Below are 17,356 nucleotides of genomic sequence, written 5' to 3' on the forward strand. Positions count from 1 at the left end.
CGGAGGGAGCTGGGGCCTGGATTCCTGGGTCTGAGGGAGGAAGGGGCTGGACGCCGTAAATCCTGGGTTTGAGGAAGGAGGGGATCGGGTGGGGGGGGGGGCCCCGGACTCCTGGCTCTGAGGGAGGAGGGAGCCGAGGCCAAACTTCCAGGCTTCTGGCCTTCCTGGCAACGCCCCCCCCAAGGGCCGGGCTTCCAGGATCCAGCCCCTATTTAATGGTTCGGCTCCACGGCCTCACCCGACTTTGGGGGTGGAAGGAAGCCCAGAGCGAGTGACAGGGAGAAACAGACAGAAGCAGAATGGCGACGGGAACGCGCTATGCCGGGAAGGTGGTGGTTGTGACAGGGGGCGGGCGCGGCATCGGAGCCGGGATCGTGAGAGCCTTCGGTGAGTAGGGGTCTGGCTGCTCGGGAATACTGGAGACCAGGAGAAGAGGGACCCTGGGAACTAGTGGGTGTGGGATCTTCAGTACTGGAGCCAAGATTCTTATTAAAACCCAACTTGCGATGCTAATGAAAGGATAGGCAGTATAAGCCTGGGGCCTGAGCTTTTGGCGGGTCTCCAAAAATGGTTACTCCCTTTCTCTGGGTCTCAGTTATTGTATCTACAAAGTGGGTGGTTGGGGAATGGCACTTGCAGGTTTAGGGTTTATTCTGGAACCTAGGGATGGGGGGCTCAGGAACCCCAGAAGGCACCCGGAGTGGCCAACGAGAATATGTATCAAGTTTTCTGCCCTTTGATCTAGAGGATCATCATGAGACTTTGGGGTCACGAGGGGAACGTTTGGGAAGATGGGCCCCCACTCCAGGAGGCCACAAGAGGGCAGCAGAGGCCTTTGCCAAGGTCTGGGCTGGGGTAACCTGTTCTTCCATTCTCAGTGCAAAACGGCGCCCAAGTAGTTATCTGTGACAAAGATGGTGAGTGAGTGTCTCTCAGTCCTCACCCCCAGCCCCTCCTCCCTCAGACCCAGGGGTCCAGGCCCCCAGCCCCTCCTCCCTCAGACCCAGGGGTCCAGGCCCCCAGCCTTTCTCTCCCTGCAGAGTCTAGGGGTCGGGCCCTGGAGCAGGCACTTGCTGGAACTCTCTTTATCCTCTGTGATGTGACTCGGGAGGAAGATGTGAGGGTGAGCTATTCCTGTCCCTGCCTGGTCCCAAAGGTTTAGGCTCAGCCTCATTTCCAGGCTTTCCCCCCTGGCCAGGTTCCGGGTCTCCTGGGAAGGTTCTCCTTTCTCTCTCACTACTTCAAGGCTCTTGTCACACCTGTCACAGAGATTGGAACAAAAAAGTCCCTCACAGTGGATCTCCTTCTGGAAGAGTTTCCTTCTCTTGTCTCTGGGTTCCTAGCCCTTCCCTTCAGTCAATGTTTCTCTGATGTGCGCCCCCCACCCTGACCCTGACCCCGGGTCTCTGCAGTGTGAATATAACCAGCCCTCTGGGCTCTGGCCCCCCCTGGCTTCCTGTCTCCTCTTCTCCTCCCATGCTTGGTGATTTGGGGGAGTCCCCACTTCCTGTAGTTCTTGTCCCCTCGGTTGTGATCCAGCTTCCCCCTCCCCACCTTGCTTTTGGGAGTCCAGGCTCCTCAAGGCTGGGTGCCCGCACTGCCTGCTTACAAGACATCTTTGTCCTCAGACCCTCATTTCTGAGACCGTCCGCTGTTTTGGCCGCCTGGATTGTGTGGTCAACAACGCTGGCTACCGTGAGTTGTGAGGCCCACAGGCCCTTCTCCGCTGCTGTCAACCTACCTCCTGGCTTCCCATCCCTTCCTCCCCCACCTCAGTTTCCTCTTCGTCTTCCCCATCCCTTTCTCCGTCCCCTTGGATGGGACAGTAGAGCTAAGGAATCCCCCTGCTCCTGGGCTTACGTCCTGGCGCATCCCTGCTGGGTGCCCTCAGGCCCGTGCCCTCCCCTCTCTGTGCTTCAGTTCCTAGATTTCTAGAATGGGAATGATGATAATGATCATCATCATTACAGAGTTGTTGTGAGTATTGAATAAGGTAAATTGCTCAGCCTCATAATTACCAAAACTATTTTGGGAAAACAGCTTCCAGAAGTCTTGTGGTCTCAATTTGCTTATCCATGAAGTGACGTGGATGGCCCTTCTCTTTGCTGATGACTATGAAGATATCCTCATGCATGAGGTTTATAGGTCTTAGTGTGGTATCTTTGAAGGGAAAATGCCATCATCTTAATTATTACCCTTCCTAAGAATCTCTCATGCTGGGGCACCTGGGTGGCTCAGTTGTTAAGTGTCTGCCATCGGCTCAGGTCATGGTCCCAGGGTCCTGGGATCGAGCCCCGCATCGGGCTCCCTGCTCCGCGGGAAGCCTGCTTCTCCCTCTCCCACTCCCCCTACTTGTGTTCCCTCTCTCACTATGTCTCTCTCTGTCAAATGGATAAAATCTTAAAAAAAAAAAAAAAAGAATCTCTCATGCTGGTAAACCAGGGCTCAGAGGGGTGAACTGTCTGTACTGAGATCACACAGCAAGGCTGTGCTAAGAGAGACACCCCCCACTACTACCCCCCCCACACACACACACTTATTGGCTGGGCAACTTTAAGCAAGTGGCTCACCCTCTCTGGGCTGCATTTTCCTCCGTATATTGTTGTAAGGATCAAAGAGATGGCGAGTACTAGTTCCTTCTTTCTGTGTTCTTTGTACATTCAAGAGGTATTTACTGAGCACCTACTATGTCCCAAGTTCTTTCCTGGGGACTGGGCAATGAGCAGTGAATGAAAGAGACAAAAACATTCTCGTCTTCTTGGGATTCACATGCTGGAGTAAGGAAATAGACAAGAAAGGATACAGTTAAGCCTCCCTGTTGGTGGTTTCCGTATTCGTGAAATCACCAACTCACACACAAAATAGCCTCAGTACTCACTGCTTTCCAGGTGTTTTGCGGATTTGCAGGGAGGGAAAGTGGCAAGAAAAATCCCCAGTTGCCTGAAGCACTTGTTCCCAGTGGAGGTCAAACAAGGTGTGGCTCTGCCGTGGAGCCAGCTGGATGGGTTAGCATCCCAGCTCTGGCCTCCAGCTAATGGCTTAACACCTCTGAGCCTTGTTTCCTTGTTTGGAAAATAAATAAAATAGAGTCTCCCCATCGGAATTGTTTTGAGGATTTAAGACTCTAATCTGATATGCAGATAGCTATGAGTATATGTATATACATGTCTACAAGCAGACAAATAGAGAGTGTCTTAGTCTGTTTGGGCTGCTAGAACAGAAATCCCACGGCCGGGGAGGGCTCAAGCAACAAATGTTTATCTCTCACAGTTTTGGAGGCTGGGGAATCAAGGTCAAGGTGCCAGCAGATTCGTGTCTGGTGAGGGCGGAAAGGACAAGGGGATCTCTGGGGTCTCTTTTCTAAGTGCAGTAATCCCATTCATGAGGGGTCCATCCTCGCAACTTAAAAATCCCCTCCCATAGACCGCACCTCCAAATGCCATCACACTGAAGGTTAGGATTTCAACACATGAATTTGGGGGGTGTGGGGGACACATTTAGTCCATCGCATTTACACATTACTATATAATAGGTACCTATTTCCCGTGGGAGCAATGGATGAAAATTCATTAATTCAGTATTCACTGAAATTTTGTAGACCATAACTGCCTTGAATAATAGAATCGACTGTATATACTAGCATGTTTGGTGGTGATAAAGGCTATGAAGAAAAATAAAGTCAGGGCACTCAGCTGGCTCAGTCAGTGGAGGCTGCGACTCTTGAACTCGGGGTCGGAAGTTCCAGCCCCACATTGAGCGTAGAGCTTACTTAAAAAAAAAAAAAAAAGCTGTTTAGGGTCTAGAAAATGGCAGGGGCTGTTTTCAACAGAGGATCCAGGACGGATTCTCTGAAGATGTTTGAGCAGATCGCTGAAGGAAGCCAGGCCACAAGCCCTGGGTCCCTGGGGAAGAACAATCCAAGAGTCCCTCAACTTTCCGGCCGCCATCTTGTTTTCTTTCTTCTATTGTCTCCTAAAGCCTTTGGAGCGTTCAGGGTACGTTCCTCCGACCTGCCTGTCTTTTCTCCTTGTTCTTTTTTTTTTTTTTAAAGATTTTATTTATTTATTTGAGAGAGAGAGAATGAGAGACAGAGAGCATGAGAGGGAGGAGGGTCAGAGGGAGAAGCAGACTCCCTGCCGAGCAGGGAGCCCGATGCGGGACTCGATCCCGGGACTCCAGGATCATGACCTGAGCCGAAGGCAGTCGCTTAACCAACTGAGCCACCCAGGCGCCCTTTTCTCCTTGTTCTTATCCCCCTATCTTTCCAGCTCCTTTTCTTCTGAACATTGATTTTTCTGTCCCTCTAGCCATTACCCCTCCCCTCCCACCAATTCCTCCTATTTATTTTACAAATACATTAAGGGACTAAGGGTCAGGCACAAATACTGACTCATGAAAAAAAATTCTTTTAAGATTTTATTTATTTTATTTTTTAAATTTAAACTCAATTAGACAACATACAGTATAAGATTTTATTTTTCTTTATTTATTTTTAAAGATTTTATTTATTCATTTGAGACACAGACATACAGAGAGCGAGAGCGAGCATGAGCAGGGAGAGAGGCAGAGGGAGAGGGAGAAGCAGGCTCCCCGCTGAGCAGGGAGCCCAATGCAGGACTCGATCCCAGGACCCTGGGACCATGACCTGAGCCGAAGGCAGACCCTTAACCAGCTGAGCCACCCAGGTGCCCCTAAGATTTTATTTTTAAGTAATCTCTACATCCAATGTGGGGGCTCGAACTCACAACCCCGAGATCAAGACCTGAGATCAAGTGTCCGATGCTCTACCGACTGGGCCACTCAGGCGCCCCCAGATTTGGGAAACTTCTAAGCCCAAGAGCAAAGTGTCATCCTCCTTATGTAGATAGAGAGACTGAGGCACAGAGAGGCAAAGTGACTTGCCCAGAGTCACACAGCCAGGAAATGGCAGGGGCCCATACTGGAACCCAAGCCTTCTGGCCTGAGGCGGCTTTTTAATTCACTGTTATGCAACCCCAATTCCTTCTCCCGATCCCTGACCCTCTTGTCTGCCCCCCCAACCCGGTGCCCCCTCCCCCCATATCCCTATTTCTTCCCTGTTCTCTGTATCACTCCCTCATTCTCTCTGCCTCTCTGTCCTCCACCCTTAGATCCACCTCCGCAGTGGCCTGAGGAGACGTCTGCCCAGGGCTTCAGGCAGCTGCTGGAGCTGAACCTGCTGGGGACATACACCGTGACCAAGGTGAGGACTGCAGCCCCAGCTGCCAGGCCAGGGGGGCCTCCTGATGATGAGACTGTCAGACCCACTTTTTCTCAGAGCAGAATGTTTCCTCTGCCTTGGTTTGATCTTACTCCAAAAGGATTCTGTTCTTTATAGCAAGTAGGTGGGAGCAAATCCCTACATCCAGCCAAAGCTAACTGTGTGGGTACCTGGCCCAGTCCCCTTAGGGACCTTCCAGAACCTTCCAGAGTGGTGTGCTCGTTGTGTTGGGGGATGTCAGGAACAGGGGGGAAAGGGTTGAGGCAGGGAGTCAGTGATAGGCAGTTACAGCTTTTCCACCCTGTGAATCACTATGGGGAACAAAGAGCTTCTTTTTTTTTTAAAGATTTTATTTATTTGACAGAGAGAGACACAGCGAGAGAGGGAACACAAGTAGGAGGAGTGGGAGAGGGAGAAGCAGGCTCCCCACGGAGCAAGGAGCCCGAAGCGGGGCTCGATCCCAGGACCCTGGCATCATGACCTGAGCCGAAGGCAGACGCTTAATGACTGAGCCACCCGGGCGCCCCGTAGAAAACTTTTTTTTTTTTTTAAAGATTTTATTTATTTGGCAGAGAGAGACACAGCGAGAGAGGGAACACAAGCAGGGGGAGTGGGAGAGGGAGAAGCAGGCTCCCCGCAGAGCAGGGAGCCCGATGCGGGACTCGATCCCAGGACCCTGGGATCATGACCCGAGCCGAAGGCAGTCGCTTAACCAACTGAGCCACCCAGGCGCCCCGAAAACTTTTTTTTTTAAGTAGACTCCATGCCCAGCGTGGAGTCAACTCACAACCCTGAGATCGAGACCTGAGATCTCGATCAAGAGTCGGATGCTGAACTGACTGAGCCACCCAGGCGCCCCTATAAAACTTTTTTATTTTGACATTTTGCAAGCATACAGAAAAGTAGAGAGATTGTGGGCCAAATTCCACATACCCATCACCCAGCAACCATTATCAACATTCTGTCATTCTTCCTGTGGACCCCTCACTCTTTTCTTTTCTTCCCTTTTCTTTTCTTTCCTTTTCTTTTTCTTTCTTTCTTTCTTTTTGCTGGGGTATTTTATTTTTATTTTTATTTTTTAAAGATTTTATTTACTTGACAGAGAGAGACAGCAAGAGCAGGAACACAAGCAGGGGAGTGGGAGAGGGAGAAGCAGGCTTCCTGGCAAGCAGGGAGCCTGATGTGGGGCTTGATCCCAGGACCCGGAGATCATGACCTGAGCCGAAAGCAGACACTTAACGACTGAGCCACCCAGGTGCCCCTGGGGTATTTTATTTTTAAAAAAGATTTGTTTATTTATTTATTTTAGAGGGTGGGGGAAGGGCAGAAGGAGAGGGAGAGAAGCAGACCCCCCGCTGAGTGCAGAGCCTCACAAGGAGCTCGATCTTACGACCCTGAGATCATGACCCAAGCCAAAAATCAAGAGTCTGATGCTCAACCAACTGAGCCACCCAGGAGCCCCTTTTGCTGGAGTATTTTTTTTTTTTTAAGATTTTATTTATTTATTTGACAGAGAGAGACACAGCAAGAGAGGGAACACAAGCAGGGGGAGTGGGAGAGGGAGAAGCAGGCTTCCCCCAGAGCAGGGAGCCCGATGTGGGACTCAGTCCCAGGACCCTGGGACCATGACCTGAGCAGAAGGCAGTTGCTTAACGACTGGGCCACCCAGGCGCCCTTGCTGGAGTATTTTAAAGCAAATCTCAGATATACTTTACATGTAAGTAATTTAGTATGTGTTTTTAGCAGATGAGATTTTGTTTTGTTTGGGTTTTTTGGTTTTGTTTTGTTTTTTTAGATTATTTATGTGCTTTTTGAGACAGGGTGGAGGTGGTCAGAAGGCTTCTCTGAGAGGTGACATTTAAGTCAAGGATATGCGTGGGGCAGAGTGGGCCAGGGAGGACAGCCTGTGCAAAGGCCCTGGGGTGGGGACTGCTCCGAGTGTAGGAGGAACAGCAAGAGGCCAGGGTGACTGAAGCAGGGCAAGGGGGAGAGGGCGGGAGGTGAGAGCAGAAAGGGGACAAAAGGGCCTAGATCATATCTGGATTTGTCAACCACGGAGAGGACTTTGCTTTGGCGCTTGAGCCTGGAGCCAACGAAGTGAGCTGCTGTAAGTGGGAACCGGCGCCCTCCGGCGGCCGCGTGGGGAACAGGCGGGGGCGAGGACTAAGGCAAAGGGCCCAGGGTGGTCCAGGCAGGAGGTGATTTGAATCCGACCGGGTCGGTGGCGGTGGATTTAGTGGGAAGTGTTCCGATTCCGGATCCATTTTGAAAGTAGAATTGTCAGGATTTCCTTGTAGACTAGACGTGGGGGGTGGACTCGAGAAAGAAAGGAGTGGGGTTTTGGCTTCTTTGTCCCCCACTGGCCGCAGGACTGAGTTGCCATCCGTTGCCAGGGGGAAGCCTGGGGAGGAGCCGGTGGACTGGGAGACCTTTTCAGGGGGTGTGGGGGTGTGGTGCCCTGCCCATGTCCACTTGGGATTCTTGAGTCTGGGGTGAGGGCAGAGAGAGGTTTGGAGTCATCACTTGGGAGCTCACCAGCCTGAGCCTGGAGTAGGTCTAAAAAACCAGGGTTTCATTTAGTCTGCTAAATGCCGCCTCCTACCTGCAAAGGGGCGCCTGGGTGGCTCAGTTGGTTGAGCATCAGACTCTTGATTTTTGGCTTGGGTCATGATCTCAGGGTCGTAAGATCGAGCTCCTTGTGAGGCTCTGCACTCAGCGGGGGGTCTGCTTCTCTCCCTCTCCTTCTGCCCTTCCCCCACCCTCTAAAATAAATAAATAAACAAACAAATCTTTAAAAAAAATAAAATACCCCAACAAATAGCAGTGTAGTCAGAGAAGGTAAATTGCAATGTAGACAGAGAAGGGAGGAGCCCCAGGAGTGGGCGGGGCGGGGGGTCACTAGTGTGAGGAAGATCAGGTGCTATTTTTGAGGTCTCACCTGAGATCCAGGTGAAATGTTTCTGGGCATTTGGGTGCTCTTGCTCAACCTGTGGACCCTCACTCCCATCCCTCACTTGTGTTCACCTCTGTTGTCACTTCCATACGATAAGATATATACCAGAGCCGATAAAGGGAATATATATGTAATTATATATTATATATGTAATTATATATATAATCTCTCAGTGCCCAGCACTTATTTTTTTTTTTTAAGATTTTATTTATTTATTTGACACACAGAGAGAAAGCACAAGCAGGGGGAGCGGCAGGGAGAGGGAGAAGCAGGCTTCCGGCTGAGCAGGGAGCCTGAAGCGGGGCTCGATCCCAGGACCCTGGGATCATGACCTGAGCCGGAGGCAGCCGCTTCACCGACTGAGCCATCCAGGTGCCCCAGTGCCCACCATTTAAAAAGAGAGGGATTTCTCATGAGCAACCAGATCTCTGGTTTCTCTTGAAAGGTTGGCAAGCTGGACCCATGGGGCAGAACAACTGTCTGCTAAATGTGGCATGACTCTCCATTATATCCCAGTCCCCACCTCTCCCGATGGGGCTACCTGACTCTGTTAGGTGTGAATGGCTGGTACAGAACCCTCGCATAGGAGTAAAGGTCCAGCCCAAGGAGACAAGGCCTGCCCAAGCTCTCTGCCACCTCCTACCTGCAACATGGCAAGTTACTCAATCTCTCTGCACCTGGGTTTTCTCCTGTGAAAAATGAGGCTGATCATGGCATCTGATTCACTGGATTGTTCCTGAGAATTGAATGAGGGTAAAATACCCACGAAGCCCTTAGAACATGCCTGGCACAGAGTTTACTGTCTGCACATTTTTATTACTTGTTGTGAACATTGCCCCATTCTGTTTCCTACGGCCAATCTACCTAACTCAGGTTGAGCTCATCGAAATAAACGTTGGGCAGATGAAGCCTGGCAGAAGTAGAAGGGAAAAGGTGAGGTTTGAGCTGAACCCTGAGTGGGAGGAAAGGAATTGGAGAAGTAGGCCACAGGGTGTATCATTTACCAAAAAAGACTGTGCAAAGGTCCTGGGGGCAGTAACCACCCAGGTGTTTTTTTTTTTTAATTTTATGTTAGTCACCATACAGTACATCATTAGTTTGGATGTGGTGATCCATGATCCATTGTTTTCGTATAACACCCAGTGCTCCATGCAGTACGTGCCCTCCTTAATACCCATCACCGAGCTAACCCATCCCCTCTCCCCCCTCCCCTCTAAAACCCTGTTTGTTTCTCGGGGTCCATAGTCTCTCATGGTTCATCCCAGGTGTGTTTTATTTTTATTATTTTATTTTATTTTTTTAAAGATTTTATTTATTTATTTGAGAGAGAATGAGAGACAGAGAGCACGAGAGGGAAGAGGGCAGAGGGAGAAGCAGACCCCCCGCTGAGCAGGGAGCCCGATGCGGGACTCGATCCCGGGACTCCAGGATCATGACCTGAGCCGAAGGCAGTCGCTTAACCAACTGAGCCACCCAGGCGCCCCCCAGGTGTGTTTTAAGAACAAGAGACACTCATCTCCCATCTCCACCTCCAGTTTAGCAATTAGAAGCATTTTATTAAATTGTTTTATCCATTGCCTCCTGCCATCCCCTACCGAGACATCCTATGATTTCATCAGTAGGAACTTCATAAATACTACCAATGGATTTGAATGTTTACTTATAATTATTGATATAATTTAAGACTCACAAAATCTTGTCAGAATAGTACAGAGAACTCCTGTATACCCGGACTCCTCATTGTTAATATTTTATTTATTTATTTATTTATTTATTTATTTATTTTTAAAGATTTTATTTATTTATTTGAGAGAGAGAGAATGAGAGATAGAGAGCACGAGAGGGAAGAGGGTCAGAGGGAGAAGCAGACTCCCTGCTGAGCAGGGAGCCCGATGTGGGACTCGATCCCGGGACTTGAGGATCATGACCTGAGCCGAAGGCAGTTGCTTAACCAACTGAGCCACCCAGGCGCCCAATATTTTATTTTTATTAATATTTGTTTGCTTTATTTTTCTGCCTCTTGGTTTGAGGGTAAATTGGAGGCATGATGTCCTTTCACCCCTCCGTACTTTGGAGAATATTTCCTAAAAATGAGAACATTCTCTCATGTAGTCACAGTAAGGTTAACATTGATACCGTGGTCTTGGGTAGTCTAGAGACCTTCTTATTCAGATTATTAGAATTCTTTTTTTTTTTTAAAGATTTTGTTTATTTATTTGACAGAGAGAGACACAGCGAGAGAGGGAACACAAGCAGGGGGAGTGGGGGAGGGAGAAGCAGGCTCCCCGCGGAGCAGGGAGCCCGATGCGGGGCTCGATCCCAGGATCCTGGGATCATGACCTGAGCCGAAGGCAGATGCCCAACCAACTGAGCCACCCAGGCACCCAAAGATTTTATTTTTAAGTAATTTCCACACCCACCGTGGGGCTTAAACTCATGACCCCGAGATCAAGAGTAATATGCAGGGTGGGCTTCCCGGAGGAAGTGAACAATGTGCAGCATTGACTAGGGAGTGGGATGAGGTGGGGTGAAGGGGGGAGGAGAGCCAGACCTATAAGAGTCCAAGGGGTCCTTGATGTGGCTACAATGTAAGGTTCAAGTGTTCCTGGCAGAGGGAACAGCCCGTGCAAAGGCCTGGCCGCCAGAAAGCTGGGCACTGTGGAGGGGCTGAGTGGAGAGAGCCAAGGGGCTGGTGCAAGAAGGGGTTGGGGGAGCAGACCATATGAGGACCCGAGGGCCATGCTGAGGTGTCTGGTCTTTATCTCAAGAGCAATAGGGAGCCAAGGAAGGTATTTGAGCAAGGAAGTGATGTGATGCAGTTAATACTAACAGATTGTGGGGCGCCTGAGTGGCTCAGTTGGTTGAGCATCTGACTCTTGGTTTGGGCTCAGGTCATGATCTCATGGTCATGAGGTTGAGCCCCCTGTCAGGCTCTGCACTGGGCATGGAGTCGGCTTGGGATTCTGTCTGCCCCTCCCCCCACTCACACATGCGTACACTCCCACTCTCTCTCTCTCAAAATAAATAAATAAAATCTTAAAAAATAAAACACTAACAGGGGACGCCTGGGTGGCTCAGTCGTTAAGCATCTGCCTTCAGCTCAGGTCATGATCCCAGCGTCCTGGGATCGAGCCCCGCATCGGGCTCCCTGCTCCGTGGGAAGCCTGCTTCTCCCTCCCCCACTCCCCCTGCTTGTGTTCCCTCTCTCACTGTGTCTCCCTCTGTCAAATAAATAAATAAAGTCTTAAAAAAAAATACTAACAGGGCGCCTGGGTGGCTCAGATGGTTAAGCGTCTGCCTTCGGCTCAGGTCATGATCCCAGGGTCCTGGGATCGAGTCCCACATCGGGCTCCTGGCTCAGCGGGGAGCCTGCTTCTCCCTCTGACCCTCTCCCCTCTCATGCTGTTTCTCTCTCGCTCGCTCTCTAAAAAATAAATAAAATCTTAAAAAAAAAATACTAACAGATCATTAATGTTAAGAGATCACTCTAGGGGCGCCTGGCTGGCTTGGTCGGTAGAGCACCCGACTCTTGATCTCAGGGTCATGAGTTTGAGCCCCGCATTGTGGGTAGAGATTACTTAAAAAAAAAAAAAAAAAAAGAAAATCTCTCTGGCTCTTTCCTGCAGAACAAGTCAGAAGACAAAGTGTGGGAGTGGGAAAACCAGTATCAAGAGACAGTGGCATTTGTGCAAGTAAAAAGAGGTGGCCTTCAAGGCCTCACATGGTCTGGCCCTGGTTCCTCCCCTGACCTCACCTCCCACCACAGTGACTTTGTTGCGCCAAACACACCAGCTCTGTCCTTCCTCAGGGCCTTTGCACATGCTGTTCCTTCTGCCTGGCCCAGGCCTCTCCAAGACATCCTCACAGTTCATACCTGAGTTTGCAGCTGCACCCAGCCCAACACTCCCATTCCCCTCATCTTGCTCTACTTCTTGTTCCATATCCCTGACCACACTCTAGCACATTCCATTATGCACTTTTATTTGTTTATTGCTGCTTCCCCCCCCCAGGCCTTGGGCTCCATGAGGGCAGAAATCTCTGTCTTGTTTCCTGTGGTATCCCTGGCAATTTACCACAGTACCTGGCACATACTAGGTGCTTGGTTAATGTTTATCAAGTGAATGAATGAGGGGGAGAGAACTGTAGAGATTCAGGAGGTCCTTAGAAGGCACAACGGCCAGGGCTTGGTGATGGATCAGATGAGGAACTTAGGGAGAGGGAGGCTCTAGAAGGCTCTCAGGTGTCTGGCTTGAGAGCTGGGTATGAATGGACCCCATGTCTGAGGCTGGAAATCTGGGAGAAAGGCAGATTCTAGGAGGAGACAATGGAATGAATTTTGCACTGGAGATACAGAGCTGGAGGTGCCCAAAGGTGGCAGGGGAGGAGCTCCAGAAGGTGGTTCTAAGGGAGATTTAGGATATGCTGATGGAAAACCAGCCACGCAGGGGCTCCCTGACAGAGCTCAAAGAGAAGCAGACCCAGGAACCCCAACATTTAGGAGAAATGGACTCAGGCCAGAGCAAGGCTGCAGGCTCTCCTGGTCGGTCAGGTGTCCAAAGGGAGGGAGGGAGAGGGGTGGGAAGGACGGGCCAATAAGTTTCCAGGGCGTCCTGGATGTGGCTGCTCAGAGGTGCTAGGTGACCTTGGAGGGGGTGGTGGGCCATGGGCCAAGGACTGTGTAGGAGGGTTGAGAAGGGTCCGCAGGGAGCGTGGGACAAATATTTATTCAGTGCTAGCTCTATGCCCAGCGCTAGGACAAGGGTGGCAAATGACCCACATTGTGCAGCCCTTAGGGACGTCATGTTCGCAGGGTGGGTGTGGGGAGGGAGTTAAACAGCTGGGCAGGGAGTGAGAGGGTTTTGGAAAGAAATAGGCAGGGGCCGGGCCTGGGGGAGGGGATGGGCAAGGCCAGGGCTGAGGGAGGGAGGGTTTCAAGGCCAACGAGAGGGAGGAGAGAAAGGAATGGGGTGGGGGGAGTCAGGTCCCTGGGGAGAGGTTGGAGGATTTGAATCCCCCCCCCCCCCCCCCCCCGCAGTGCCCACATAATCATGGCACTCATGCTCATATTATCTTCAAGTTCTTAAGACTTAGAGTTGTCTTTTTTGGTTTTGCGTTTTGGTCTCTGACTGCTCACTGTGGGGTGCAAATACCGGCCCTGATAGTTGTCACATGACCCTCGGAGCATCGGTCACCTGCTCAGTCTCCTCACCTGGGAAAAGGAGCTATGGACAGTCCCTTCTTCTGGGTTTGTCCTGAGGATTCAATGAGCTGATCTGTGTGAAGAGCTGACAACAGGGCCAGGCACATAATAGATAAATTCAGGGGCACCTGGGTGGCTCAGTCGGTTAAGCGTCTGCCTTTCGCTCAGGTCATGATCTCGGGGTCCTGGGAGTGAGTCCCGCATCGGGCTCCCTGCTCAGTGGAGTCTGCTTCTCCTCTGTGCTCTCTCTCTCAAATAAATAAATAAAATCTTCAAAAAATAGAAAAATTCAATAAATTCATTTATTTATTCAAAAGATATTTATTGAGCACCTATTACGTGACAGACACCTGAATACCAGGGGTGAAACAAAGGAAGAAATTGCAACCATCCCTCATGAATTTTTGCATTCTGGTGGGAGAGACAGAGGATAAGCAAATAAGTAAAATAGATATGGTGTGTGAGAAGCAGGTGTTATGTTACAGAGAAAAGGAATCAGGGGGGCACCTGGGTGGCTCAGTCATTAAGCGTCTGCCTTCGGCTCAGGTCATGATCCCAGGGTCCTGGGATCAAGCCCCGCATCGGGCTCCCTGCTCAGCGGGAAGCCTGCTTCTCCCTCTCCCACTCCCCCTGCTTGTGTTCCCTCTCTCGCTGTGTCTCTGTCAAATGAATGAATAAAAATCATAAAAAAAAAAAAAAGGAATCAGGAATAGGGATGGGGACCTAGGGGTAAGCAGGTTGCAGTTTTATCTTTTTTTTTTTTTAAAGATTTATTTATTTATTTGAGAGAGAGAATGAGAGAGAGCACATGAGAGAGGGGAGGGTCAGAGGGAGAAGCAGACTCCCTGCCGAGCAGGGAGCCCGATGCGGGACTCGATCCAGGGACTCCAGGATCATGACCTGAGCCAAAGGCAGTCGCTTAACCAACTGAGCCACCCAGGCGCCCAGGTTGCAGTTTTAAATAGGATGGTCAGAGGGGCGCCTGGGGTGGCTCAGTCGGTTAAGCATGCCCCACCCCCCCACCCCCCGCCTGTGCCCAGCGGGGAGTCTGCTTCTTTCTCTCCTTCTGCCCCTACCCCTGCTCTTGCCCTCTCTCTCTCTCCCTCCCTCTCTCAAATAAATAAATCTTTTTTTTAATTTAAAGATTTTATTTATTTATTTTGACAGAGAGACAAAGAGAGTGGGAACACAAGCAGGGGAAGTGGGAGAGGGAGAAGCAGGCTTCCCGCCGAGCAGGGAGCCCGATGCGGGGCTCGATCCCAGATCCCTGGGATCATGACCTGAGCCGAAGGCAGATGCTTAACGACTGAGCCACCCAGGCGCCCCTCAAATAAATAAATCTTTAAATAAATAAATAGGACAGTCAGGGTTGGCTTCATTGAGAAGGTGACATTTGAACAAGATTTGGAATTGTTAAGGGACTAGGTTTACCTGGGACTGTCCCAGGTTAGTCCTGAAAGTGTTCGGAATGTCCCATGTCCTCAGAAGCGCTTCAGTCCTGGGCAAACTGGAATGGCTGGTCACCCTAGGAGTGAGTCCCATGCGTATCAGAGGAATAGTACTCCAGACAGAGGGAACTGCAAGTGCAAAGGCCCTGAGGTTGGAACGCTCAGGGTATGTTTGAAGTTACGGTCCTCAGAAAAGGTGGAGGCTGTTTTTGAGGGAGTGGAGAAAGTTTGAAAGAGCTGATGGGGTGACCCAGAGAGGGAGCTAATTTAGATTCCCACTCTGGAAACCACTTAAGGGAACCTGTTTATAGTCATTAATCTTTAGCGGCAGGAACAGGTCTTGCCAGGCCAGCTCAGCTGTCAAAGGAAAGCGAGGAGAAGGATAGAATTTGAATTTATTCAAGGTCATGTGTAGTGAAAGAGCTGAGAGACAGAGAAAGGGAAGAGAGGGAGAAAGAATTAGTTTAGGGACCTCCGGGGAGCCAGAGAGTTGCCGGGGAGAAGCTGGTAAAATGGGTGCATTTCATGAAGGTCTCCCACGTCACATTCTGACCACAGAGTTCTCCCTAAAATTCAGAGATACCGCCCTCATGGATAAAAGATCTTCCGCCCATTTTTGCAAAATATGCAGCCATCTTGCGTTTTCCTATCTTGATTTGGACATGAGTTTGAGTAACATATAAAGACCCGGGATGGGGGAGACAGAGACCTAGAGAGAGGGGGACTGGGATGGGGTTGGGGGGGGGAGGGGGGGGGGGGGGGGGGGAGGGTGGTGGGGGAGGGGGACAGGGACACAAAGGGAGGGAGGGAAAGAGAGAGGTAGTAGAGGAGACATAGAGAAAAATGCCTTCCAGACATGGAGGGATTCCTTAAGCAGACCCAGAGACCCTGGGGCAAACCAGTGAAGGTACCCTCTCGAGTTCTAGAATGCTGTCGCTACAAGGCACCGAGATCCATTAGGGAACATACCAGGGCAATGGCCATTGGCCCAGGCATCAGGATGTGTTTCAGTGTGGCTGGGGGAACCCAGGGGCTCAGGTGGCTGACTTTGCCTTCTGTCTCCCCAGCTTGCCCTCCCCCACCTACGGAAGAGCCAGGGGAACGTTATCAACATCTCCAGTCTGGTGGGGGCCATTGGCCAGGTCCAGGCAGTTCCTTATGTGGCCACCAAGGTACCCTACCTCTTCCTTCACTCCCTACCAGGCCCTTCAGGTACCTCGGCCCTGAAGCATGACAACTTGTGGCGTGTTGTTACGTGCCAAGTGTCTCCCAGGAAACAGAGCCTGGTGCATCCCATGGAGGCCAGCAGGGAAGGCATGACCTCCCCATTCTGATGCCCCAGCTTGACACCCCCTTGTTGGAGGAGAGAACAAGAGGGACCTCGTCTTCCCTGGACTGAACTCCCCCCCCCCCCTCATCTTCCACAGGGGGCAGTAACAGCCATGACCAAAGCCTTGGCCCTGGATGAGAGTCAATATGGCGTCCGGGTCAACTGGTGAGCAGCTCCAAGTGGGCAGAGAAGGCTGGGAGTGAGCCGAAGAGGCCATGTTTATGGCACACTTCCCTGATCCCCTCTTCTCCCTTCCCACAGTATTTCCCCGGGAAATATCTGGACCCCACTGTGGGAGGAGCTGACAGCCTCAACGCCTGACCCCACTGCTACAGTCCAAGAGGGCACATTGGCCCAGGTGGGAGTGGGGCCAGATCCAGGTGGTATGGGAGTGGCTCAGGGCGCGGCAGTCAGACCAGGTGCTTCACTTGGTCTCCTTTTCCCCTGGTCTCTCCCCAGCCCCTGGGCCGCATGGGCCAGCCCGCTGACGTGGGGGCCGCTGCCGTGTTCCTGGCCTCCGAAGCTAACTTCTGCACTGGGATTGAGCTGCTTGTGAGCGGGGGTGCAGAGCTGGGGTATGGGCGCAAGGCCATCCCGGACACCCCCGTGGAGCTCCCCACCATCCCTTCCTAATTTCCCACATTTCCACTTGGGCCTTCCTGACTAGAACTCCCACCCCAAGCTCAGACTCCCAGATTTCAGCGTCTACCATCTGCCTCTTAGGTGCAGACCCCAGCTCTAGACGTTAACTCCACTTACCAATGTGCCAAACTACCCCGCAAGTTCCCATAAAAGGAGTTTGCAGGCAGGAGGAGGGCGTCATGACATTTATTTTCTGCTCTTGAGTTCTGCCACGCGGGGACCGCGTCCCAGTTCCCAGCCCCACGGGTTCCCACGCGTAGCCTCGACCCGAGGGACTACAACTCCCGGCAGGCCTTGCAGCAGGCTCCTGGGGAAAGTATTGCCGGTCGGCTTCACCCCTGCTAATACAAAGGCCCGCAGGGGAGAATAAATTAAACCCTATTAGGAGACAATAGTGGAGGTGAAACAAAAGGGCCTCCTCGTTAATCCTGGTCGTTAAGGGAAAGGAGATTTGACCTCGCTGGCTGAGGAATAGGAGGGTGGCGGGCTCCAGAAGTTCTGTGGGAAGCAGCAGCTAGGGTTGTGAGTACTGGGTCAGAGGGAG

At 51.2% G+C, this 17,356-nt stretch overlaps 1 protein-coding gene across 2 annotated transcripts; it reads left to right on the forward strand.

Annotated features, from left to right (window-relative positions):
• The first annotated feature begins 79 nt into the window (after nt 1–79).
• HSD17B14 (hydroxysteroid 17-beta dehydrogenase 14) lies at nt 80–16,979 on the forward strand. Of its 2 annotated transcripts, none has more exons than XM_021681247.2 (9): nt 80–387; nt 879–917; nt 1,041–1,123; nt 1,629–1,695; nt 5,130–5,221; nt 15,908–16,012; nt 16,268–16,335; nt 16,432–16,528; nt 16,630–16,979. In XM_021681247.2, the coding sequence occupies exons 1-9, from the start codon at nt 300–302 to the stop codon at nt 16,801–16,803; spliced, it is 813 nt and encodes a 270-aa protein (XP_021536922.1). In that variant the 5' UTR covers nt 80–299; the 3' UTR covers nt 16,804–16,979. The 2 variants fall into 2 exon arrangements, with proteins under 2 accessions (XP_021536922.1, XP_021536921.1); XM_021681246.1 differs by having other exon boundaries at nt 233–387; nt 1,002–1,123.
• Nucleotides 16,980–17,356: the final 377 nt, after the last annotated feature.

This window comes from Neomonachus schauinslandi, chromosome 16 (assembly GCF_002201575.2).
Source record: "Neomonachus schauinslandi chromosome 16, ASM220157v2, whole genome shotgun sequence".
Classification (NCBI taxonomy): Eukaryota; Metazoa; Chordata; class Mammalia; order Carnivora; family Phocidae; genus Neomonachus; species Neomonachus schauinslandi.